This window comes from Salvelinus namaycush, chromosome 4, assembly GCF_016432855.1.
Source record: "Salvelinus namaycush isolate Seneca chromosome 4, SaNama_1.0, whole genome shotgun sequence".
Classification (NCBI taxonomy): domain Eukaryota; kingdom Metazoa; phylum Chordata; class Actinopteri; order Salmoniformes; family Salmonidae; genus Salvelinus; species Salvelinus namaycush.
This window is the reverse complement of record NC_052310.1, coordinates 79,498,047-79,523,142: the sequence shown is the minus strand read 5'-3', so window position 1 is coordinate 79,523,142 and position 25,096 is coordinate 79,498,047. Positions and strand designations below refer to the sequence as shown.

Here is a 25,096-nt window from a genome sequence, read left to right as displayed (position 1 = left end):
AAAAAAGCGACTGAAGTAGTACTTGAAAGTATTTTTACTTAAGTAGTACTTTGAAAGTATTTTTACTTAAGTACTTCACACCACTGCTCAATTGAGATCATTTCCACACTGCCACGTAGGGCTGCACGATATGGGCAAATAATCTAGGATTTATTTTTAACTAAATGTTGCAATTGCGATTTTACTTTGCGAATTAGAGCAAAACTGTTGGAATCATAGAAATAGAATGACTTCTAATTCTATATTTAGAATATAATAGTGGGCACTTTGAATACAGTGTTGTTTGAGATGACAACAAATTAAAATGCCAGGGAGGAGTTATTGTGACAGGGTAGGAACTAAAGTGTTGATTGTTTCCTAGGGGACCCTATAAGCTTTGGCTACATTGATGTTTTCTCTTAGCTACTTCATGTAGCTAACATATTCTTGCTTTGCATATTCCTTTTTGATTTAGAAGATACTGTTGCACAACCACATGCTGATTTAGGTCTACACCATCGCTGGTATTATCAGGCAGTATTAGCTAGCTACGTTTGCTCTTACTCAGTACATTTATTAGCTAGCTATTAGCATTAGAGGCTAACAATTAGCATCTCTCAAGATTTAGGGCAACTTGCTAAGAAAATATAAACTAGCTGATGTAAGAAACACAAACTAATAGTCTCCTTATAGAACGCTAGTGGATTTATATTAAGAAGCAAAGTGAAAACAGCATTGTTGTCGTCAACATTGTTGACTGTGCTGCATTGGCCATGCAGACTGAAGGCAAGTGTCTCGTGGTTGAGGAACATCAAATGCGCTTCTTGAGTGACAGAGGGCGTGGCTAGGTCTGTGTGGAAAGTGGCGCGGAGAGAGATGACTCAAGTAGCGAAGTAAACTATACAAATTGACATTACACATGGCATTTCACATTTAACAAATCAAACATTCAAATACCGGTATAGAAGGTAAAGTAAAAACCAAACCGGTCCCTGCATCAATACCGGTATATCGTAAACTGCCCAGCCTTACTATCACCATGCTATAATATCACCATGCTATACTATCACCATGCCATACTATCACCATGCTATACTGTCACCATGCTATACTATCGCCATACTATACTATCACCATACTTAAGGACCCCACCATACTATACTATCACCATTCAAAACTTTCACCATTCAATAATATCACCATTCAATAATATCACCATACTATACTATCACCGTACTTAAGGACCTCACCATACTATACTATCACCATACTATACTATCACCGTACTTAAGGACCTCACCATACTATCACCATACTTAGGTGCCGATATGATATGTATTGCAATTCTCACAATTATATATGTATTGCGATTCGATACTGTGATTTTATTGTAATTCGATTTTTCCAAACATATTGTTCACTATATGTCTGCTGCAGAAGGACAAGAGTCATGACTAAATTAGTTTTTATTAGTCATGGAAATTAAAGTGCTGAAAACAAATTGGCTCACTATTTAAAAATAGATGGAGAATAAGCAATGAAGGAAAATACTGGAGTTTTGGTGCAGGTACAGCCAACTAGTGCAAAAATGATATTGTCAAAACTATCAAATTTTTTTGTCAAACATAATATCCTGATATGTATCTATAGTTTTTTCCCCCCAGCACTATAATAGTGCTGTAATAACACTGTTGTTTGGACATTGTACTCACTATATCTGTGTTCTCTTCTAGTTATGGTGTTCTTTTATGGGAGCTGCTGACAGGAGAGGTGCCTTACCGTGGGATTGATGGGCTGTCTGTGGCCTATGGTGTGGCTGTCAACAAGTTAACCCTCCCTATTCCATCCACCTGCCCAGAACCCTTCTCCAAGCTCATGGAAGGTGCAGTCACCAAGTCAGACCATCCATCTGCTGTTGCCATTCCTCAACCCACTTTTCAAGAACAATTAATGTTGCCTGAAGTAGCTGCATTCATTGGATGATATATTGTTGTTCAAGAACGTGTGTGTGTGTGTGTGTGTGTGTGTGTGTGTGTGTGTGTGTGTGTGTGTGTGTGTGTGTGTGTGTGTGTGTGTGTGTGTGTGTGTGTGTGTGTGTGTGTGTGTGTGTGTGTCAGTGTCACACAACTAGATAATGGTGTTAATTTACTTGTCAAAGTTCCAGAACATTGATCTGTCTTGGTTCCACCTTGTTGTGTATCTCAGAGTGCTGGGAGCAGGACCCCCACATCCGGCCGTCGTTTGCCTCCATCCTGGAGCAGCTAACAGCCATAGAGGAAGCCGTGATGGCCACCATGCCCCAGGACTCCTTCCACTCCATGCAGGAGAACTGGAGGGTGGAGATCCAGGAGATGTTTGATGAGCTCAGGACAAAAGAGAAGGTACAGATGTAGGATCTTAATTGGATCACTCGTTTGTTGCTGAGAATTTTCCTGCACTGCAGGAAATACAGATACGTTTTGTGATTTACATAAATTCACTGAAAACACAGTTATATTTACAGTATTGCACTTTTCATGTAACCTACTTTTGGCCAGCTAATAGCCTAACCACCGATCAAACAACATTATGGACTAAACGTTCAAATCTTGTTGCTGCAAATGTCACCTCTCTCCCTGTATGTCTTTGTTCAGTTGATCAGCGTAGGGGGGATGTATTCCCAAACAGCGCCTCTCACCATTCACCTGGCATTTTCAGTAGTCAGGACACATTGAGAGAAATTGTACAATGTATTTTTTATGTTCCTTAAGTACATTTGTCCTGTTCATAACTTAGACTCATCCTTTGTGACTCATTAAGTAGATACATTGTATAGGTAAACCTCCAATATGAACCCAATGTGGGAACAAGACCTTTCCACTGTGTAAAGTACAAGGTTAGAAGCACGTGGAAGGCAGCGATGCAATAAACCTGTAGTTAAGGGAGTGCTTTGATCGGCTTTGATTTTAATTGGTTACTTTCTGTAGGCGAGCTAATCGTATCTTTAACAAAACAAGCTATTAGCGTTGATGGTTTTAAGTATTTCCCCTTGGTAATGCAATAAGCTGCTTTCCTTAGTCCCTCCTCGTTAAATCAAATGGGATTTGTAATTGCTGTATTGAGAATTCCCTTTCCTGCAACTTCAGCTGAATCGTTAAGCATCAAACTTGGCAAATGGTGCAATATACCAAAGCTCTCCCAGGGATTGTCTAGTATGTCAATTCTTCATGTTGTTTCCCCATATGACACTGGTTCATTTAATTACCTCTAAAAGGATAACAATGTAACGGAAGCACAGATAGTCACACACTGTTCCTACTGAGTGTGAGTTTCTACATTTCATAGTTAGGGGTTGCATATGATCTGAAACACTTATCCATATGTATTTTTGAGGGGCTTTAAGTCTAACCCTAGGCTTGTAGGTAAAGTGAGGTTCAGCTTGCTTCATGTATATTTCTGAGGGGCTGAAGTCTAACCCTAGGCTTGTAGGTAAAGTGAGGTTCAGCTTGCTTCATGTTTATTTCTGAGGGGCTGAAGTCTAACCCTAGGCCTGTAGGTAAAGTGAGGTTCAGCTTGCTTCATGTATATTTTTGAGGGGCTTTAAGTCTGACCCTAGGCTTGTAGGTAAAGTGAGGTTCAGCTTGCTTCATGTATATTTTTGAGGGGTTTTAAGTCTGACCCTAGGCCTGTAGGTAAAGTCAGGTTCAGCTTGCTTCATGTATATTTTTGAGGGGCTTTAAGTCTGACCCTAGGCCTGTAGGTAAAGTGAGGTTCAGCTTGCTTCATGTATATTTCTGAGGGGCAGAAGTCTGACCCTAGGCCTGTAGGTAAAGTGAGGTTCAGCTTGCTTCATGTATATTTCTGAGGGGCTGAAGTCTGACCCTAGGCCTGTAGGTAAAGTGAGGTTCAGCTTGCTTCATGCGCCATTTTGCAAAACTTATTTCTTCTGTAAATACAAAGTGAAGTTTTGAGTCCAGATATAGGGCTATTGTTTTTCTGTTCTTTTTAACAATGAAATTATTGTATATTTTTTCTACCTCACAAGTTGCAACGTTGTTACACAACATATCTCATTTCACTCCAGTGGGTTTGTAAAGCTGCTTTGCAGAAGTCATTCATTTAAGGATTATTATGTTTTCTGAGAGGAACCAAAACAAAATCCAAAATGCTGCTCTACGTAATAGTTCAAGTGATTTTGTCAACCCTACTCACTCTACGATCAAGCGATGGAAGCCTCTTACCCAATCAGTCAAAGGACTCTCTACATCTCTGTGGATGTGCCTCAGAAACTGAGGGCCCCCTTTAGCTTGTGATCTTTGGCTTAGTCATCCTCTCCCCGAGCACCACAACATTTCTGCAAAGCTCCATAAAGCCAGTTGAGATTTACAACTTGTGAGTGCTGGCCAGCCTCTCTTAAAGGAGCTTTCCTTCAGTAAGGGCTATGCTTCAGGGCCATGCAGCACTACAATGGGCCCACCTTGCCGTTACTGCAGACAGAGGGCCTGGGACAGCTCTGTGGACTGAGTGGCTGAGGGTCACAGGCCACTCTAGCTTAAAGCTAATGCTTTGTTTTTCTACCAACCAGAGTAAGTTCACTGATTGTGAAGGTTGGGGGGGAAGAGCACTGATCACTGCTGTGTTTGCAGAGAACTTTGTTTCTTATCATTTACAGAGTTCAATCTGATAAAATGCGTGAACAATGAAGGTATGCAAGTTATTTTTAGTAGAAATGACAGACAGAAGGGCTAAGGAAATAATGCACTGCCTGGAACCTGTATGTGGATCATTATGGTAGTGTTTCCCCTACTATTGTATAGCAGGGGCGGGCACCCCTGCCTGATACGTAAAATACCTATCCAGGCGTTGTAAGATCTGGCATGCGTCAGCAACGCCTGGGCAGAGGAACGCGGCCCTTATCATACAGAGTTGTCCATCTATTCGTCTGACCCTCCATGTGTTCCTGTAGGAGCTGCGTTCACGGGAGGAGGAGCTGACGCATGCGGCGCTGCAGCAGAAGTCCCACGAGGAGCTGCTGAAGAGGAGGGAGCAGCAGCTGGCGGAGCGAGAGATCAACGTGTTGGAGAGGGAACTCAACATCCTCATCTTTCAGCTCAACAAGGACAAGCCCAACGTCAAGAAGAGGAAGGGCAAGTTCAAACGCAGCCGCCTCAAACTCAAGGACGGCAACCGCATCAGCCTGCCCTCAGGTGGGTGCTTCTGTCTGTCTGTTTCTGACTCTCTTTCTGTCTTGTCGGGTTGGCTGATAGTGTGTCTTTGTCAAAGTCAGTGTTACCTTCGAGTTGACAAAAAGTTCAATAGATTTACACCTATCTTTATTTAGAAGCTCTGTTAGAATCTATCATAGACGTATGACAGCATACTAACAAGACATCATGGAGGACAGCATACTGACAAGACATCATGGAGGACAGCATACTGACAAGACATAATGGAGGACAGCATACTGACAAGAAAAAATGGAGGACAGCATACTGACAAGACATAATGGAGGACAGCATACTGACAAGACATAATGGAGGACAGCATACTGACAAGACATAATGGAGGACAGCATACTGACAAGACATCATGGAGGACAGCATACTGACAAGACATCATGGAGGACAGCATACTGACAAGACATCATGGAGGACAGCATACTGACAAGACATCATGGAGGACAGCATACTGACAAGACATCATGGAGGACAGCATACTGACAAGACATCATGGAGGACAGCATTCTGACAAGACATAATGGAGGACAGCATACTGACAAGACATAATGCAGGACAGCATACTGCCAAGACATAATGCAGGACAGCATACTGCCAAGACATAATGGAGGACAGCATACTGCCAAGACATAATGGAGGACAGCATACTGACAAGACATAATGGAGGACAGCATACTGACAAGACATAATGGAGGACAGCATACTGACAAGACATAATGGAGGACAGCATACTGACAAGACATAATGGAGGACAGCATACTGACAAGACATAATGGAGGACAGCATACTGACAAGACATAATGGAGGACAGCATACTGACAAGACATAATGGAGGACAGCATACTGACAAGACATAATGGAGGACAGCATACTGACAAGACATAATGGAGGACAGCATACTGACAAGACATAATGGAGGACAGCATACTGACAAGACATAATGGAGGACAGCATACTGACAAGACATAATGGAGGACAGCATACTGACAAGACATAATGGAGGACAGCATACTGACTAGACATCATGGAGGACAGCATACTAGCTTTGACTAAGACTAGTCAAAGCGGAACTACTTTCGCTCATTGGTCGTTGCATGCCAGTCTTTTGACAGACGTTACAATACCTTTTTATGTTACGTAGTCTGTCAACGAGAGATTACACCAATGGTCAAAGTGACCGACCACCCTTACCTGTTTCTCTGTTTTCTAGATTTCCAGCACAAGATCACGGTGCAGGCGTCACCCTCCATGGACAGTAGGAGTCTGAACACCAGCCCCCCCAGCAGCCCCACACTCATACCCCGCCTCCGGGCCATCCAGTGTAAGTACACCTCAGACAATCCAACATACTGCAACACGACAGACCTGGGTCAGATACATAAGTATCAAATAAAGTATGTGCTTAAGTGTGCTGTGAAACAAAGCTTTGTACGTGTGCCTTATCATGGCATCCAGTGCCTTCAGAAAGTATTCATACCCCTTGATTTATTCCGTTTTTTGTTTTGTTACAGCCTGAATTCAAAATTAATTAAATAGATTATTTTTCCCATCTACACACGATACCCCATTATGACAAAGTAAAAACATGTTTTTAAAAATGTTTGCAAATGTATTAAATTAAATATCTAATTTACATAAGTATACACACCCTTGAGTCAATACATGTTAGAGTCACCTGTGGCAGCAATTACAGCTGTGAGTCTTTCTGGGTAAGTTTCTAAGAGCTTTTGTACACCTGGATTGTACAATATTTGCACATTATTCTTTAAAAAGTTGGTTGTTGATCATTGCTAGACAGCCATTATCAAGTCTTGCCATAGATTTTCAAGCCGATTTTAAGTCAAAACTATCTAGGCCACTCAGGAACATTCAATGTCATCTTGGTAAGCAACTCCAGTGTATATTTAGCCTTGTGTTTTAGGTTAATGTCCTGCTGAAAGGTGAATTTGTCTCCAAGTGTCTGTTGGAAATAGGGCTGTCCCCGTCCCCAAAAAATATTGGTCGACCAAATGTTGTCTGTTCTTTAAACCAATTGATTGGTTTACATTTTTATACGTGTATTTTTCCATATATAGACACACCCTATGTGTATTATTAAAATCAACTATAAGCATCGAGTTTGTCTGATGCTTTGAGCTTATGGTTTGATGCCTCACGAGGGCGCCAGACAGCTAGATAACCAGAAGGGAAAAAAACTTAACCTGACCCAACTATTCTCCTACCGCTCCTGCTTGCTTTCACAGATTCTGCCATTACTCTCCTTAAGTTGCCAGTAATAGGCTACACGAGGAGTCGGCAACCTTTCTCATGTTGAATGTTGAATTTTTCTTACCATTTCTACCGATTTGCATACCAGTTATGGTATTCATATGCACATTTTCGTGAAAGTTTAATTTAAATTTATAATAACGTCTTCATATCTCAAAATCATTGTCATGTGGTTAATCAAGATTCTATCCAAACTTAAATGAACATGATACAAACCTAAAAATGAACTTCTATTGCCATTGCAAACTATGTAAAAGTAGCCTACATAAAGCCAACAAATAAAAACATTGCAGCCTGCAGGTAGAAAATATCCTGATAAATATCCTATAAATCACTTTGGCTACACATGGCCTGTCTGCAACGAACTTGAATCATTGTATCAACTATTAGCCCTGAAGCTTGCACTAGCTAACTTGCAACATTGTATAAAATATTCTGGGCCCTAAGAGTTTCCCCAGGCCAGTGAGCTCGGGACAGAAACAGCTGTAGGCTATTTGCGCAAGGGATAAGAAGCAGGGCTTGACTTGGGCAGGAGCTCACCGGAGCTGAGTACCAGCACCTCAAATGTTCTACTCCTTTAGCTCCTGTTCCTCTTTATAGAATATTAAATCCTGCGCCTGAATAGAAACAGTACCAGCACCCAAAATGAGTACCGGAACCTATTTCAGTCCAAGTCAAGCACTGTAAAGAAATAATCACGTAGGCCTATTTTATGACGTTTCCACTGGATGAGTGGTTATCGAAAGGGAGAGAGCTGGAAAGATTTGTCAGGTAGCCTATAGGCCTACTTCTATTTTGTTATTTATTTATTATTTTCACCTTTATTTAACCAGGTAGGCTAGTTGAGAACAAGTTCTCATTTACAACTGCGACCTGGCCAAGATAAAGCATAGCAATTCGACACATACAACAACACAGAGTTACACATGGAATAAACAAAACACACAGTCAATAATACAGTAGAAAAATAAGTCTATATACAATGTGAGCAAATGAGGTGAGATAATGGAGGTAAAGGCAAAAAAAGGCCATGGTGGCGAGGTAAATACAATATAGCAAGTAAAACACTGGAATGGTAGATTTGCAGTGGAAGAATGTGCAAAGTAGAAATAGAAATAATGGGGTGCAAAGGAGCAAAATAAATAAATACAGTAGGGGAAGAGGTAGTTGTTTGGGCTAAATTATAGATGGGCTATGTACAGGTGCAGTAATCTGTGAGCTGCTCTGACAGCTGGTGCTTAAAGCTAGTGAGGGAGATAAGTGTTTCCAGCTTCAGAGATTTTTGCAGTTCATTCCAGTCATTGGCAGCAGAGAACTGGAAGGAAAGACGACCAAAGGAGGAATTGGCTTTGGGGATGACCAGTGAGATATACCTGCTGGAGCGCGTGCTACGAGTGGGTGCTGCTATGGTGACCAGTGAGCTGAGATAAGGCGGGGCTTTACCTGGCAGAGACTTGTAGATAACCTGTAGCCAGTGGGTTTGGCGACGAGTATGAAGCGAGGGCCAGCCAACGAGAGCATACAGGTCGCAATGGGGCTTTGGTGACAAAACGGATGGCACTGTGATAGACTGCATCCAGTGTGTTGAGTAGACTGTTGGAGGCTATTTTATAGATGACATCACCGAAGTCGAGGATCGGTAGGATGGTCAGTTTTACGAGGGTATGTTTGGCAGCATGGGTGAAGGATGCTTTGTTGCGATATAGGAAGCCGATTCTAGATTTCATTTTGGATTGGAGATGCTTAATGTGAGTCTGGAAGGAGAGTTTACAGTCTAACCAGACACCTAGGTATTTGTAGTTGTCCACGTAAGTCAGAGCCGTCCAGAGTAGTGATGCTGGACGGGCGAGCAGGTGCGGGCAGTGATCGGTTGAATAGCATGCATTTAGTTTTACTTGCGTTTAAGAGCAGTTGGAGGCCACGGAAGGAGAGTTGTATGGTATTGAAGCTCGTCTGGTGGTTAGTTAACACAGTGTCCAAAGAGGGGCCAGAAGTATACAGAATGGTGTTGTCTGCGTAGAGGTGTATCAGAGAATCACCAGCAGCAAGAGCAACATCATTGATGTATACAGAGAAGAGAGTCGGCCCGAGGATTGAACCCTGTGGCACCCCCATAGAGACTGCCAGAGGTCCGGACAACAGGCCCTCCGATTTGACACACTGAACTCTATCAGAGAAGTAGTTGGTAAATCAGGCGAGGCAATCATTTGAGAAACCAAGGCTGTCGAGTCTGCCAATAAGAACGTGGTAATTGACAGAGTCGAAAGCCTTGGTCAGGTCGATGAATACGGCTGCGCGGTAATGTCTCTTATCGATGGTGGTTATGATGTCGTTTAGGACCTTGAGCGTGGCTGAGGAGCACCCATGACCAGCTCTGAAACCAGATTGCGTAGCGGAGAAGGTACGGTGGGATTCGAAATGGTCGGTGATCTGTTTGTTAACTTGGCTTTCGAAGACCTTAGAAAGACAGGGTAGGATAGATATAGGTCTGTAGCAGTTTGGGTCTAGAGTGTCACCCCTTTTGAAGAGGGGGATGACCGTGGAAGCTTTTCAATCTGTGGGAATCTCAGACGATACGAAAGAGAGGTTGAACAGGCTAGTAATAGGGGTTGCAACAATTTTGGCGGATAATTTTAGAAAGAGAGGTTCCAGATTCTCTAGCCCGGCTGATTTGTAGGGGTCCAGATTTTGCAGCTCTTTCAGAACATCAGCTATCTGGATTTGGGTGAAGGAGAAATGGTGGGGGCTTTGGCGGGTTGCTGTGGAGGGTGCCGGGCAGTTGACCGGGGTAGGGGTAGCCAGGTGGAAAGCATGGCCAGCAGTAGAGAAATGCTTATTGAAATTCTCAATTATAGTGGATTTATCGGTGCGGTGATCGGTGATCGGTGATTTATCTATGCGTGTGCGTCGTTACTCAACATTGACAGGAGTGCTCCAAACAAAAGACAATGACTAAATTGACAAAACAAAACAAAAACTTGTTTCTCACAAGTGTAGAATAGCTTCAATGTGTCCACTCAAACAATGGGAACAGGAAGACTGGAATAATAATATTGAATGCATTAAAATAAATTACCTTAACCAAAGTAACAAACATTGTAGATTAGAAATTATAGGAATTAACTGTAAATGTACGGCTGGTGATTATGTAATGGGGAATTGATATACACTAACAATCAAATGCAAACAATTCACACAATGAAGTTATGAAACTGAATGTGCACAAATCGTCAGGAGAGAGCGCATTCTGGAGAGAGAAGTGCATTGTGCATCTGGTCGCATGGTCAATCCGACGTCTGCATTGGCCATGCAGCATTTACAGGGATACGACCTCAGTAGAAGGCAGGGCATTCATACTTCTTGCGCTTCATGGAGCAGTGCAGAGCTGTTGTCAAGGAAGTGAGTTTGTGTTTATACAGGATGTACTGCCCCCACCTACCGTGAACCAATCATGCGGAGTTATACAGAGCCCTCGGCATTGTTACAGCCTAACAATCAATCATTCGACTAATTGGGGTCAACCTTAGTTGGAAAGCAGACTGAACCAGGTTTCCTCTAGGATTTTCCCTGTGCTTAGCTCGAAAAGCATACCCTGTATTTTGAAAATTGTATATAATATTGATTTATTATTGAAAGGTGGTGTACTTTCTGGGGCCACGTAACTGCCGTAGCAGCATCCAAGTGGGTGCTTAATTTTGGTTGTAGTGAACGAGTAGCTAGCTAGCTATCTACTACGGAGTCCAAACTTAATCTCAGTTCTACTACAGAAAAGCCAGAGACATCTTGATGACAGCGCACTTCCTGCCTACCTCCCTCCGATGACCACACAATGACTGTCATGATGTTGTGGTGTTGTTTTTCTAAATTGGTTATCTTTTTTTGTGATTTGAAATGCTTAGAGATTCTTTGAAAAGTACTACATTATATATACAAAAGTATCTGGACACCCCTTCAAATGAGTGGATTCGGCTATTTCAGCCACACCCGATGCTGACAGGTGTATCAAATCGAGCACACAGCCATGCAATCTGCATAGACAAACATTGGCAATAGAATGGCCTTACTGAAGAGCTCAGTGACTTTCAACATGGCACCGTCATAGGATGCCACCTTTCCAACAAGTCAGTTTGTCAAATTTCTGCCCGGCTAGAGCTGCCCCGGTCAACTGTAAGTGCTGTTATTGTGAAGTGGAAACGTCTAGGAGCAGCAACTGCTCAGCCGCGAAGTGTTAGGCCACACAAGCTGACAGAATGGGACCGCTGAAGCGCATAAAAATTGTCTGTCCTCGGTTGCAACCCTCACTACCGAGTTCCAAACTGTGTCAGCACAAGAACTGTTCGTCGGGAGCTTCAACTCAGCCTCCCGGGTGGCGCAGTGGTCTAGGGCACTGCATCGCAGCGCTAGCTGTGCCACCAGAGTCTCTGGGCTCGCGCCCAGGCTCTGTCGCAGCCGGCCGCGACCGGGGGGTCCGTGGGGCGACGCACAATTGGCCTAGCGTCGTCCGGGTTAGGGAGGGTTTGGCCGGTAGGGATATCCTTGTCTCATCGCGCTCCAGCGACTCCTGTGGCGGGCCGGGCGCAGTGCGCGCTAACCAAGGGAGCCAGGTGCACGGTGTTTCCTCCGACACATTGGTGCGGCTGGCTTCCGGGTTGGAGGCGCGCTGTGTTAAGAAGCAGTGCGGCTTGGTTGGGTTGTGCTTCGGAGGACGCATGACTTTCGACCTTCGTCTCTCCCGAGCCCGTACGGGAGTTGTAGCGATGAGACAAGATAGTAATTACTAGCGATTGGATACCACGAAAATTGGGGAGAAAAGGGGGTAAAATTTATTTTGAAAAATTGAGAAAAAAAAAAAAGTGGAGCTTCAACTCTTCCCAGAAGAGTGGAGGCTGTTATAGCGGCAAAGGGAGAACCAACTCCATATTAATGCCCATGATTTTGGAATGAGATGTTCAACGAGCAGGTGTCCACATACTTATATACACTACATAAAAAAAGTATTATTATTTTTACCCATAACATGATGCAGCCACCACCATGCTTGAAAATATGGAGAGTGGTACTCAGTTATGTGTTGGATTTGCCCCAAACATAACACTTTGTATTTAGATAAATTATTTGTCAAATAAAGCACATGTAGCAGTTTTACTTTAGCGCCTTATTGCAAACGGGATGCATGTTTTGGAATATTTGTATTATTTACAGGCTTTCTTCTTTTCACTCTGTCATTTAGGTTAGTATTGTGGAGTAACTACAATGTTGTTGATCCATCCTCAGTTTTCTCATGTCACAGCCATTAAACTCTGTAACTGTTTTAAAGTCACAATTGACCTTATGGTGAAATCCCTGAGCGGTTTCCTTCCTCTCCGGCAACTGAGTTAGGAAGGATGCCTGTATTTTTGTAGTGACTGGGTGCATTGATACGCCATCCAAAATGTAATTAATAACTTCACCATGCTCAAAGGAATATTCAATGTCTGTTTTTTTTATTTGTACCAATCTACCAATAGGTGCCCTTCTTTGCGAGGCATTGGAAAACCTCCCTTGTGTTTGTGGTTGAATCTGTGTTTGAAATTCACTGCTCGACTGAGTGACCTTACAGATAATTTAATGTGTGGGGTACAGAGATGAGGTAGTCATTCAAAAATCAGGTTAAACACTATTATTGCACACAGAGTGAGTCCATGCAACTTATTTTGTGACTTTAAGCTCATTTTTACTCACGAACTTATTTATGCTTGCCATAACAAAGGGGTTGAATACTTGCTTGACTCAAGACATTTCAGCTTTTACTTTTTTATTAGTTTGTTAACATTTCTAAAAACATAATTACACTTTGGGATTATTGTGTATTGTGTGTAGGCCAGTGACACAATCTTAATTTTATACATGTTATATTCAGACTGTGGTAAAATTCAAGGGGTGTGAATACATTCTGAAGGCACTGTAGCTGTTATGACTGGGTAAGCTTCCCTCTCTAACCTCTATTCTGGTTCTGCATGAATGTTTTCTCCCTCTAGTGTGCGCCCGAATTGACAATATCCGAAGGGACAGTATGTATGTGTATCACCAAGATGTGGATATCACCAGCGAGTGCCAGTCCTCTACTGGGGTTAGGAAGAAAGGCAAGCAACTGGCATTATTGGAATGTGGCCATTCTGTCTGCTGTGGGTGCACCGGCTAACGTGTTTCTCAACGGCTAGGGTTCTAACAAGACTAGCAGCTGTTGCCTGTGCTTCTAGCTACTAAGACAATTTGATGGACTATCATCATCTCTGATTTCAGAAAATGTACTTGGGTTTATCCTCTGAAAAGCCCAGGATGTTTCAGGGTTTTTACTAATAATAATAATATAGGTTTGCTTTGAAATGAAGGACACGTTGGGATGCATCCGAGGTAATTTGTAACCTGTAATGTTAATCACCTGATCACAGGTGTTCTCTTCATTTGCAACCCAACGTGTTCTTGAAATGTTCACATATCTATATACAGAGTATTTTTGATTTCCTAACCACTGTTCAGCTGCAGTGATTATATGAATATTTCCCATTGCGGTTGATGGTGGAGGTTATCTTCTCAAATCATCCAGTCCTCTAAATGCTACTCAAGTGGTTGAAGTCTAAAATATATTGGTACCCTTGTACTTTTCTTAAATAATTCCCTATTTCTTCTAAAATAAGTTTCATTTTAAAAGTATTTGTCACCACACCTTGTTATTGGATTTTCAACTTATTCTAGAAGAAATAGGGAATTATTTAAGAAAGTGCAAAGGTGCCAATATATTTGGCTGGAACTGTAACTGCTGTTGGCCTGGACACTCAGATTTGTCACTGGTGTATTGGAGTACTCTGCCAGTTGTTGACTGATGTTCTCTCCTTCATCACAGTGACTCTGGACGAGAGCAACAGGACATGGGGACGAAGCACCATCTACAAGCCGGAGGAGTTTGATGACGTCAAGAAGGGGATTAAGAAGAAGGGGCGAACGTGGGGACCGAGCTCCGTTCAGACCAAGGAGCGGGGAAATTGTGCTGAAAGGTACAGGACATTAGGGTTTCTTTTCATCTCTGTTCATTATTTCTTCTGTCATCTTCATTGTGTCTGTGTGGGTTGTTTTATGAAACTGACTTGTCCTGGCAGAGTGAGGCCACTGTCTGATGGAAACAACCCCTGGTCCACCAGTCTGGGGAAGTCCCAGAAGTCTGTTCCGTTGGCTGCGTTGTTTGCAGAGCAGCAAGGTGAGGGGAAATGTGTCTTCTAATATAATCAGATGGAACACAACAAGACCATTTCTTAGTTCCTGTCAACAGCCTGTCTCTGTCCTCGTCCTTCATATTCAGGGACCAGTAAAGAAGAGATGTGCTCGCCGGATGGATCGGACAACACCAAACCAAAGCAACTGAAGTTCCCCAATCAGGTGTACATCGATCTACCTCTGTGGAAAGATGAGAAGCAGCAGGGGGGCGAGGGGACGGCAGGAAGCTGCCCTGGGGAAAGCCTGGAGGACTCCAGCACCACCTCAGCCAGCTCCACCAGCACCACCCCCCAGCACACCCCCACCAACAGCCTGAAGAGGACCTCCGCTCGTCGCCGGACAGACACCGTACTCTACTGCTGTGCCTCTATGCTGGCCTCGGTGGCATTGGGCTTTGACCTGCGTGACGTGCTCAAGGCCCCACCGGCAGATGACCCTGAGCCTCAGCCCAGCGTGGAGAAGAAAAAGAAAGAGGGTCTGTTCCAGCGCGCCACACGCTTCCCTGGTGGACGTTCTTCCCATAAGGAGGAGGCAGCCTCTCAAAGCCCCATCAACCTCATCTCCATGTCTTCCATCTCAGTGTATAACTCCACCAAGAGCCTCCTGCGGTCAGCCTCGGAGGGGCCAGAGCCCAGCCCTGTGAAGGAAGTGGCCCCTGTCAACCTGTCGCACCCCAGGCCACAGCCCAGCAGCGGCTCCCAGCCCCAGGTTCCAGAGGCGCCCGGCTGCAGGACTCCGGCCTCCCCCCTCCCCCAGCCTGCTGCCCTAGAGAAGACTCACAGTCAAAGCATGGGCTCTCGCCTCCGGAGGAAGAAGTCAGCCATCATTCAGGACAGTGAGTGAACGTGACATCAGGACCGTGGGTGACACATAGAGACTGTATATATTTAATGCAGTAGTGTTTGATTGTGAGGTGACACCACTGTACAAATGATCCGTGAACAATGAAACAGCCTCTGTTTCTCCTTTCTGTCCCCAGCTAACGGTACATCTGGCTCTCTCACAACTTCATCGGGACAGTCTTCCACCACGACCTCTCAGAAGAAGAAGTCTGACAGGGAGGACACCCCTAAGAGAGCAGCTAGTGAGGAGACTGTCACCTCCAGGTCCCGGCCTTTGTCCCTCCGGGGCAAACCCCACTCATGGGGTCTCCTGAGGGGCCGCAACAAAAGCTACTCCCTGGGCCACTATTCTGGAGAGAAGAGCGCCAGGAGCCTCAACATCGTCCTCTCCTCCGCCGAGGTCAAGATGGACTGCTCTCTGCTGGATATGGACACGGAGGGGCAGAAACGTGACTGTACCGTGCCCCTCTGTCGAATTCAGAGCGGCCCCAGTCGCCCCTCCGTCTTCGAACTAGAGAAAAAATTATTGTGATAGCAGAAATAAGCTGCCTTATTACCAGGATCCAATCTCTAAGTAACGTTTATGAGTTGGATCAACAAGTCTTATTTGACATTCCAGGGCATTCCACTGCCCTCCTGTGGTTTTCACCTGAATGTAGGCCACTGCTGCTGAACACTTTATTTATTCTGTAATATTTTGATAGGTAATTTAATATTGGAAAAACGTGTTTCAATAGCATCAGGTTGATTGAACACATTTAATTTTTTGTTGTTGCAGAAATGTTTACATTTTTGTGCGCACATACTGGATAGGACCATGGCATCTTAAGTTACAAAATGATGCTTACGTTAAAATGTTAATTTGCTTTTGTCTGTGGATCTTTTATTCTCCGTTTTGATTTAATGCTGGTAATTATTTTGTATTGTATTGATTTTGTTTTTATATTGACAGATACAACAGTGTTTATTTTAGGATGAGTTCTGTCCAATGTCTGAGAGGTAATATTGAAGTCATCAACATGTGGCGCAACTGACAGATTTACAAATGTAGGATCTTAATTTGAGCCAGTTTGCTACAGCAGGAAAATAATGCTGCAGCAGGACAGTTCTTTTGCAACAGGGTGATCAAATTAAGATCCTACATCTGTAACAGTGCAACCAACAACACTGGAGAACCTAGTCTCAACACTGAAACACTAAACCAGGCCTGGTCAGCTTCTACTTCTACCACTATACGACAAGCCTTACCAGCAGCTGGACTAGTACCAGTACTGTACATAAAGACTATTCAGCATTATTAGCTGCTATGGTTTATGTGGAATATGACCATTTGGCTCGAAATCTGTTCACATGGGGGTTAGTCTACCTAGGTTCCTGTGAAAACACTATTTTGAAGAACAAAGAGATGGGAATTAAATATATTTCAATACTTGTTTGAGTAACAGTTAAATGCTGTATTCCTTAGCAATCATTTTCATATTAACATAAAAAGCTGACAGGAACTGTCTCTGATGCCACTAAACTACACAAATTGTTATCATCTGAATATTCAGTCTCCATTTAAGTACCATGCAAGTCATTAGTACCGAGCAACAAGTAAAACTGTCCGTAAATATCCAATGTATTGTTGTTCGTCCCCATTTACAAAGAATACCGAACGTTAAATCTCTCTTTTTGTAGTTCTTTTTAAATCATGAGCACTTTCTCTTTATTTAAATCGACATTCCTAACAGTACATCCCAGACAGCTGTTGAAGTCACTACAACTGGAAGAATAGATTTTTTTTAACACTGCCTTTGAGATCAAATCTCATCACTGTCAAAGCTGGAGTCCCTGCTATATCCTGACATGTTAAGCATTCCATTAATTGAACAACAACTTAAGTATTTTTTTTGCCTTATCTTCCTTTTTATTAGCATTGTGTTAGCTCTGTGTGAGGAAACTGGTTCAAGTGATTGAGATGGCAACATACAGTACATACTGATCAAACCTGTTTATCAGTGTTTTTGTTCACACCACAGAATCCCAGCGTTGTTTTATCTTCATGTATCCCCATGTTAACAGGAATACGTCAGTTGACCTCAACCTTCTTACTTTTATACTCGCAAGCATACTTAAACCACTTCAAGAATGGCTGTCTGATTAGAATGATAGGTCTTTGAACCAGTGTGAATCATCAAACCCTCCATGTTCTTTCTGGAAATGTAAATCAACTCAAGATGACCATACCAAACAAATGTGAATCCATACCCTCTTTACCTTGTGTAGTGTCAATACCTGGAAATCAAGACCAAAATGCCTATTTTTGTTGTCTTAGTATCTTGGAATGAAAATGGACTGAAATACAGTAATTATAATGAAATAGTATTCTCTGAAATGTTTCATGTTGGGTCTCAAATCAATTAATGAATTATGCTGCAAGTAGTCTCACTGTGGGAGGCAAATATTAATTTGCAGACATGCAGTATGACATGTCTTCTCAATAACCTGCGTGGACCAACAGCTGCAATAGAGCTGTGTAGATGTTATGAGGACATGGTCAAAGAAACTCTGGTGACGTGACCACTTTTCAGACTCCTCTCTGAGTGTAATAACCTGAAGTAGGATGACTAGGTGATGATGATATCCAGCCTCTGGAGGACCATGTAAGCCAATAGTTTAGTCTTATACAGTATGGCTCATGGTTATGATAGAGTTTGCTACAGCACATATAGTATGAGACTAGGCTAGCAGGGCGATTGACAAAGCACAATCATTCTACTCATGTGAGACATTCAGACTTCCCGTACACTAAGTGCTTGTGTAGTCGGAGTGGTGTTGCACTCAACAAGCTGCAAGATACACGGCAAGGAGCTCTGCTGTTGATCTGCAGACAGTCTGTGTTGAGAGACAAAATAATGTAATGTCTCCTGTTCCCAAAACTTTCACCAAAGCTCAAAGTTCATGAGACAGATTTTTTATACTGTATTTTTAACCAGCCATTTGGTTTGAAATTATTTAAGTCAAATTGACAAATGTATTTTATTTAAAAAAAAGTTTGTTACATAGTACCCATCTACATACTTTTATTTGTGACCTAGTGTATGTACAGTATTCTAGTTTTTTGGTCTCAGAATAAATCACCTGTATGGTGTTTTAAGGAACAATGTTTACCTCTCAGGAGTGGCTTTGGGATTAATAGATTTTTCTCCTACTACTTAGACGAGGTTAAATCAGTAAAGAAAATGTATGATTTTTAAAACAAAAAATGATATTATACATGTATAATACACATGGCAGCCCCCCGCACCTCTCTGATTCAGAGGGGTTGGGTTAAATGCGGAAGACACATTTCAGTTGAATGCATTGTTGTACAACTGACTAGGTATCCCCCTTTCCCTTTTATTTGATGGTTAAATGGTTAGCAAAATCCATGGTCTGAGAACATTGGCATTCTGTTACAAATCAATTCAAAACTAAGTCTGAGCATAATAGAAAGTTTAATTTCCCTAAATTGTGTGGGGTTAAAACTACTGACTTTGCACGTGTGACACTAAATAATTAAATATATTGTATGAGTCTATCCCATGTCATGCTCCATATAGGTTGGTGAAAACGGAACCAAATCTACACTCTTAGAAAAAAAGGTTCTGGATAGACCATAAAGGGTTCTATGCTTGCCTCATATGTGGCACCCCTAAAGGTTCTATATAGAACCCTCTTGTAGGGTTGTTTGGTCAGAACCCTAGGGGTTCTTCACTGAACTACAACTGGTACCATATAGAACTCTTGGGTTCTATATAGAACATTTTAGGGGTGCCATATGAAGCAAGTATAGAACCCCTTTTGGTTCTATCCAGAACCTTCTGTTCTAAGACGGTATAGTGATGTTTAAGATACAGTATGAGGTAGAATGTAAAGAGATCAAATTCTCCATCTTATACAAAATTATTTATTGTAAGATCTAATATGGCAATTTAGGAATTGTAGATTTGAATTGTTTTTCTTGACACATGTCCCTTGTGTAAATAAAGATCTCCTCAAGGATATGTTGATCAAAGCAAAATGAGCAGACTATTTGCATTTGAATACAGACAGTGGAATTAGTCATTTACATTTTCTTTTTTAGATTTTGGACATTTAGCAGACACTTATCCAGAGTGACTTAGTCAGTGCATTCAACTAAGGTAGGTAAAACAACCACATATATATCAACTAAGGTAGGTAAAACACCCACGTATCAGTCAACTAAGGTAAGTAAAACACCCACGTATCAGTCAACTAAGGTAAGTAAAACACCCACGTATCAGTCAACTAAGGTAGGTAAAACACCCACGTATCAGTCAACTAAGGTAGGTAAAACACCCACGTATTTGTCAACTAAGGTAAGTAAAACACCCACGTATCAGTCAACTAAGGTAGGTAAAACACCCACGTATCAGTCAACTAAGGTAGGTAAAACACCCACCCACATATTAGTCAACTAAGGTAGGTAAAACACCCACGTATTCGTCAACTAAGGTAAGTAAAACACCCACGTATCAGTCAACTAAGGTAGGTAAAACACCCACCCACATATTAGTCAACTAAGGTAGGTAAAACACCCACATATCAGTCAACTAAGGTAGGTAAAACAACAACCATCAGTCAACTAAGGTAGGTAAAACACCCACATATCAGTCAACTAAGGTAGGTAAATCAAATCAAGTTTATTTTATATAGCCCTTCGTACATCAGCTAATATCTCGAAGTGCTGTACAGAAACCCAGCCTAAAACCCCAAACAGCAAGCAATGCAGGTGTAGAAGCACGGCGGCTAGGAAAAACTCCCTAGAAAGGCCAAAACCTAGGAAGAAACCTAGAGAGGAACCAGGCTATGAGGGGTGGCCAGTCCTCTTCTGGCTGTGCCGGGTGGAGATTATAACAGAACATGGCCAAGATGTTCAAATGTTCATAAATGACCAGCATGGTCAAGTAATAATAATCACAGTAGTTGTCGAGGGTGCAGCAAGTCAGCACCTCAGGAGTAAATGTCAGTTGGCTTTTCATAGCCGATAATTAAGAGTATCTCTACCGCTCCTGCTGTCTCTAGAGAGTTGAAAACAGCAGGTCTGGGACAGGTAGCACGTCCGGTGAACAGGTCAGGGTTCCATAGCCGCAGGCAGAACAATTGAAACTGGAGCAGCAGCACGGCCAGGTGGACTGGGGACAGCAAGGAGTCATCATAGTCCTGAGGCATGGTCCTAGGGCTCAGGTCCTCCGAGAGAGAGAGAGAAAGAAAGAGAGAATTAGAGAGAGCATACTTAAATTCACACAGGACACCGGATAAGACAGGAGAAGTACTCCAGATATAACCAACTGACCCTAGCCCCCCGACACATAAACTACTGCAGCATAAATACTGGAGGCTGAGACAGGAGGGGTCAGGCGACACTGTGGCCCCATCCGATGATACCCCCGGACAGGGCCAAACAGGAAGGATATAACCCCACCACTTTGCCAAAGCACAGCCCCCACACCACTAGAGGGATAACTTCAACCACCAACTTACCATCCTGAGACAAGGCCGAGTATAGCCCACAAAGATCTCCGCCACGGCACAACCCACGGAATAAGAAGGGTTAAGAAGAATGCTTTTGTTGAAGAATCCTGACAACCTTTGACCTGGTTGCCTTGGAGCCATTTTGGAGCGTCCCCAGCTGTTCTGTCCCACCACGGTTTCACGGCGGCCGTCCTTTCTCCTCCTGCTCCCCCTGAGAGCCAAGCTTTCGTAACGGCCCTGAGACTCCCACTTCACATCGATTCTCAGAGCAAGAACAATGGGAATATCTGATTTACTTTTTCACTGGTAGGAATTAAAGGCAGTGGAATTGGCTCCTCTTACTGGAAGCTATTCTAGGGGCCTCTTCTCCTGATGCACAGTTAGGCCATCCCATTTAGAGAAACAGGTAGTGCTTGCTTAAAATGCAAAACAAAAGCAAACATCTTCTGCACATCTATCACCCCAGTGTTTAATTTGCCATAGTGTAATAATTACGCCTCTATGGCCTATTTATTGCCTCACCCCCCTTATCCTACCTCATTTGCACACACTGTATATAGACTTTCTCTATTGTATTATTGACTGTATGTTTGTTTATTCCATGTGTAACTGTTGTTGTTTGTGTCGCACTGCTTTGCTTTATCTTGGCCAGGTTGCTGTTGTTAAATAAAGGTGAAATATTTCAATTTTTTTTAAAGTCAGGGGTCTAAATTTAAAATTTTTAATTGGTAGCAGTGGTGCTCCAAACTTTAAAAAGTTAGGAGCACCACATGACATTTAAGAGCACTAGAAAATATGATTTTTTAAATTGATTGAGCTACAGCTTATATTGGGCCTATATGGGCCTCCGGGGCACCTACACCACCCGATGTCACTGTTAAATAGCCATCATTAGCCGGTCTCCACCCAGTACCATGCCCTGAACTTAGTCACTGTCACTAGCCGGCTACCACCCGGTTACTCAACCCTGCACCATAGAGGCTGCATGGAATCACTGGTCACTTTAATAATGTTTACATGCTGTTTTACTCATTTCATATGTATATACTATATTCTAATCTACTGTATTTTAGTCAATGCCACTCCGACAGTGCTCGTCCTAATATTTATATATTTCTTAATTCAATTATTTTAGATTGGAGTGTATTGTTGTGAATATTTAGATCTTACTGTGGTGTTAGAGATATGAGCACAAGCATTTCGCTACACACGCAATAACATCTGCTAAATATGTGTATGTGACCAATAAAATAAGTGGGATTTGATTTTAATTCTAGCTATTTTTGAAGAACACGTGCCCCAGAAACGAATATGTAACACTGTAAATACATTTCTTTATTATAAAAGCTAAAATGTTGATACGAATACCTGTCACAAAAGTCATTTGTGGAATAGTAGGTTTCTACATTAGGTAAAAGCAATATTTTCTTATTGAGATGCATTACATTACCCTGTCTCTTTAAATACATCAGGTTTGCGATGACGTCATGCAAGATATGTCATTCATCCATTGCTTTGATCATTGATCACTGAAGAAGCTTTCTGTGCCCCCAAATGTTTGGATAGACTGATAGCATATAGCAGGGCTCTCCAACCCTGTTCCTGGAGAGCTACTGCCCTGTAGGTTGTCATGTAGTCAGCTGGATGGGACTTCCAACTTCATTGGCTGATCCCTCCTGGTGACCATGTTGGAGTCATATACGGGTCATCAGGAGTGATGAGCTAATCATGAAGAAAAAAATGGATTACTTTAATTAAAATGGAGATAGCCTCAATGGCAATGCCCATGCTGTTACAGACGCTATAATGGCACACATACAAAGGTGTGTCCTCTATCTCTATGGTTGTTAGCTAGCTAGCCAATTTGGCAGGGCTCTCCAACCCTGTTCCTGGAGAGAGACCCTCCTGTAGGTTTTCACTCCAAACCCAGTTGTGACTAACCTGATTCAACGTGCCAACCAGTCAATCAGGCTCCTGAGTGGCACAGCGGTCTAAGGCACTGCATCTCAGTGCAAGAGGTGTCACTACAGTACCTGGTTCAAATCCAGGCTGAATCACATCCAGCCGTGATTGGGAGTACCATAGGGCGACGCACAATTGGCCCAGCGTCGTCCGGTTTGGCCGGTATAGGCCGTCATTGTAAATAAGAATTTGTTCTTAACTGACTTGTCTAGTTAAATAAAGGTTAAATAAATAAATAAAATAAGGTCACTGATTAGTAAGGAACTCCCCTCACCTGGTTATCTTGGTCGAAAGGAAAAAACAAAAAACAGCAGACACCATGGAATGAGATTGACACCCCTGGTGTATCCCAACCTGGTCAAAAGATCTGACCCATATTACTGGCGCTACATTTTTATCTTCCTGTAGCGGATCGCCGGGACTGCATTTTGCATTCATAAACCATGTCACGGGCCGTTCTAAAACTACTCACATGTCAACGTCGTTAACCATTTGTTCAGTGATGGACCATTGAAGGGCTCTCCAATCCTGTTCCTGGAGTTACCAACCTGTAGGTTTTAGCTCCAACCCTAATCTAGCACACCTAATTCTAATAATTAACATTATTTTATAAATCAAGTACAAGGGCGGAGTGAAAATTGGCAGAATGAGTTTGACACGTGGTCTAGAAGGCTGTTTTTGCTGTTGTAATGGTGCAACCATGACGAAAACAAATCTGTGCTTTAGAGCCCTGGGCACAGTGAAAGTATCTGGACAAGAGGAACTTGTTTTTGTAGAACAACCAATCAAATACTAAATTGATACTCTGCAAACAGATTCAGGGGTGGCCAAGCAAATGCCCAAGGTGAGCATGTTCAAAGAAACATTTCTATTTTTCATGATTGCGTTTTGTAAGTTATTTTCTTAAATTGTTGTAATACTGTTTATATTGTGTTGGAATTGTAAATACTGTGAATGTGACTATGCAGGGCTCCTTTTGTAAAATATGCCTTGGTTTCAATGGTATTTTCCTGTTTAAAAAATAAATGTTCTTGAGCAGCCTGGTCTCAGAGCAAAATGTATTATATGTAACTAAAATCTGTGCCACTTCATTTAGTATGCTGTTACGTTGTTTGACCAATAGAGTACCACAGTAAACCTAGTGGTCAAACAGGGAAATTATTCCAATTAGTTTTCCACCATTTTTCTCATAGGGGATTTTAGAAACACTTAATAAGGGCTGTGTTTCAAGTAGGCTTACCCTGGTGTGATGTGTAAATCTCTCTAGGACATGGTGACGTTTATCAATATAGTCACCTGTATTTATTCCCCAAAAATGAAATGCTAATGTGGCTATCGTAAAGCACTACAAAGGCCATGATCTGGATGAGACTGCCTTAATTGAGGCAAAGGTAAGAATCTCTGTATTAAGTCTTAGCTAAACATAGTAATTAATAAATTCTTTAAATGGGCAATTCTGTGCAAGTTTTAAATTGACACTACATGTTAGCAAAGGTGGCATCTAGAGATGACTTTCAGGGATGTGTAGTTTTGAATGCTTTCTACTTTGATGCTAATTATCTTTTTTAAATCTGAGAGTAAATAGAGGCAAATATATTGATGTCACCTTGTCCGAGAGAAAATTACATCGTTCTCAACACGCCACGCCAGGGTAAGACTACACAAAACGATTTCCCTGTTGGACCGCTAGGTTATGGGTATTATGACACCACCATTGTGGGGCTATATTTAGTATGATATATTACGTTCGATAAGAGTAGGTTACAAAAATGAAAGTAGGGTGGGTGGTTGGATGGGTTGGTGTATAACTCGAATGTCCAGTAACTCAAAAGTTGTGTGTTCGAATCTCATCCATGGACAACTTTAGCATTTTAGCAACTTTGCAACTACTTAGCATGTTAGCTAACCCTAATGCATAGCTAACATTAGTGACCTAGCTAACATTGCATTAGCAATCTACCCACCTAGCTAACGTTAGTAACAACAAATGGAAATTTGTAACATTATATGTATTGCAATTTGTATCATATTGTATCATATATGTACTATTTGTATTGT

At 42.3% G+C, this 25,096-nt stretch overlaps 1 protein-coding gene across 4 annotated transcripts in view; it reads left to right on the top strand.

The window, feature by feature from the left end:
* Window positions 1-19,601, top strand: part of LOC120046847 (mitogen-activated protein kinase kinase kinase 21-like) — a 39,830-nt gene extending 20,229 nt beyond the window's left edge. Inside the window, exons 3-11 of one of the 4 annotated variants that reach the window (XM_038992399.1) lie at window positions 1,713-1,861; window positions 2,185-2,360; window positions 4,925-5,165; window positions 6,406-6,516; window positions 13,481-13,585; window positions 14,347-14,497; window positions 14,600-14,697; window positions 14,800-15,549; window positions 15,694-19,601. In XM_038992399.1, the coding sequence (XP_038848327.1) occupies window positions 1,713-1,861; window positions 2,185-2,360; window positions 4,925-5,165; window positions 6,406-6,516; window positions 13,481-13,585; window positions 14,347-14,497; window positions 14,600-14,697; window positions 14,800-15,549; window positions 15,694-16,088 (2,176 nt within the window). In that variant the 3' untranslated portion in view covers window positions 16,089-19,601. Of the gene's footprint in view, window positions 1-1,712; window positions 1,862-2,184; window positions 2,361-4,924; window positions 5,166-6,405; window positions 6,517-13,480; window positions 13,586-14,346; window positions 14,498-14,599; window positions 14,698-14,769; window positions 15,550-15,693 lie in introns of all 4 variants that reach the window. The other 3 variants (XM_038992398.1, XM_038992401.1, XM_038992400.1) reach the window with 3 other exon arrangements.
* The last annotated feature ends 5,495 nt before the right edge of the window (window positions 19,602-25,096 follow it).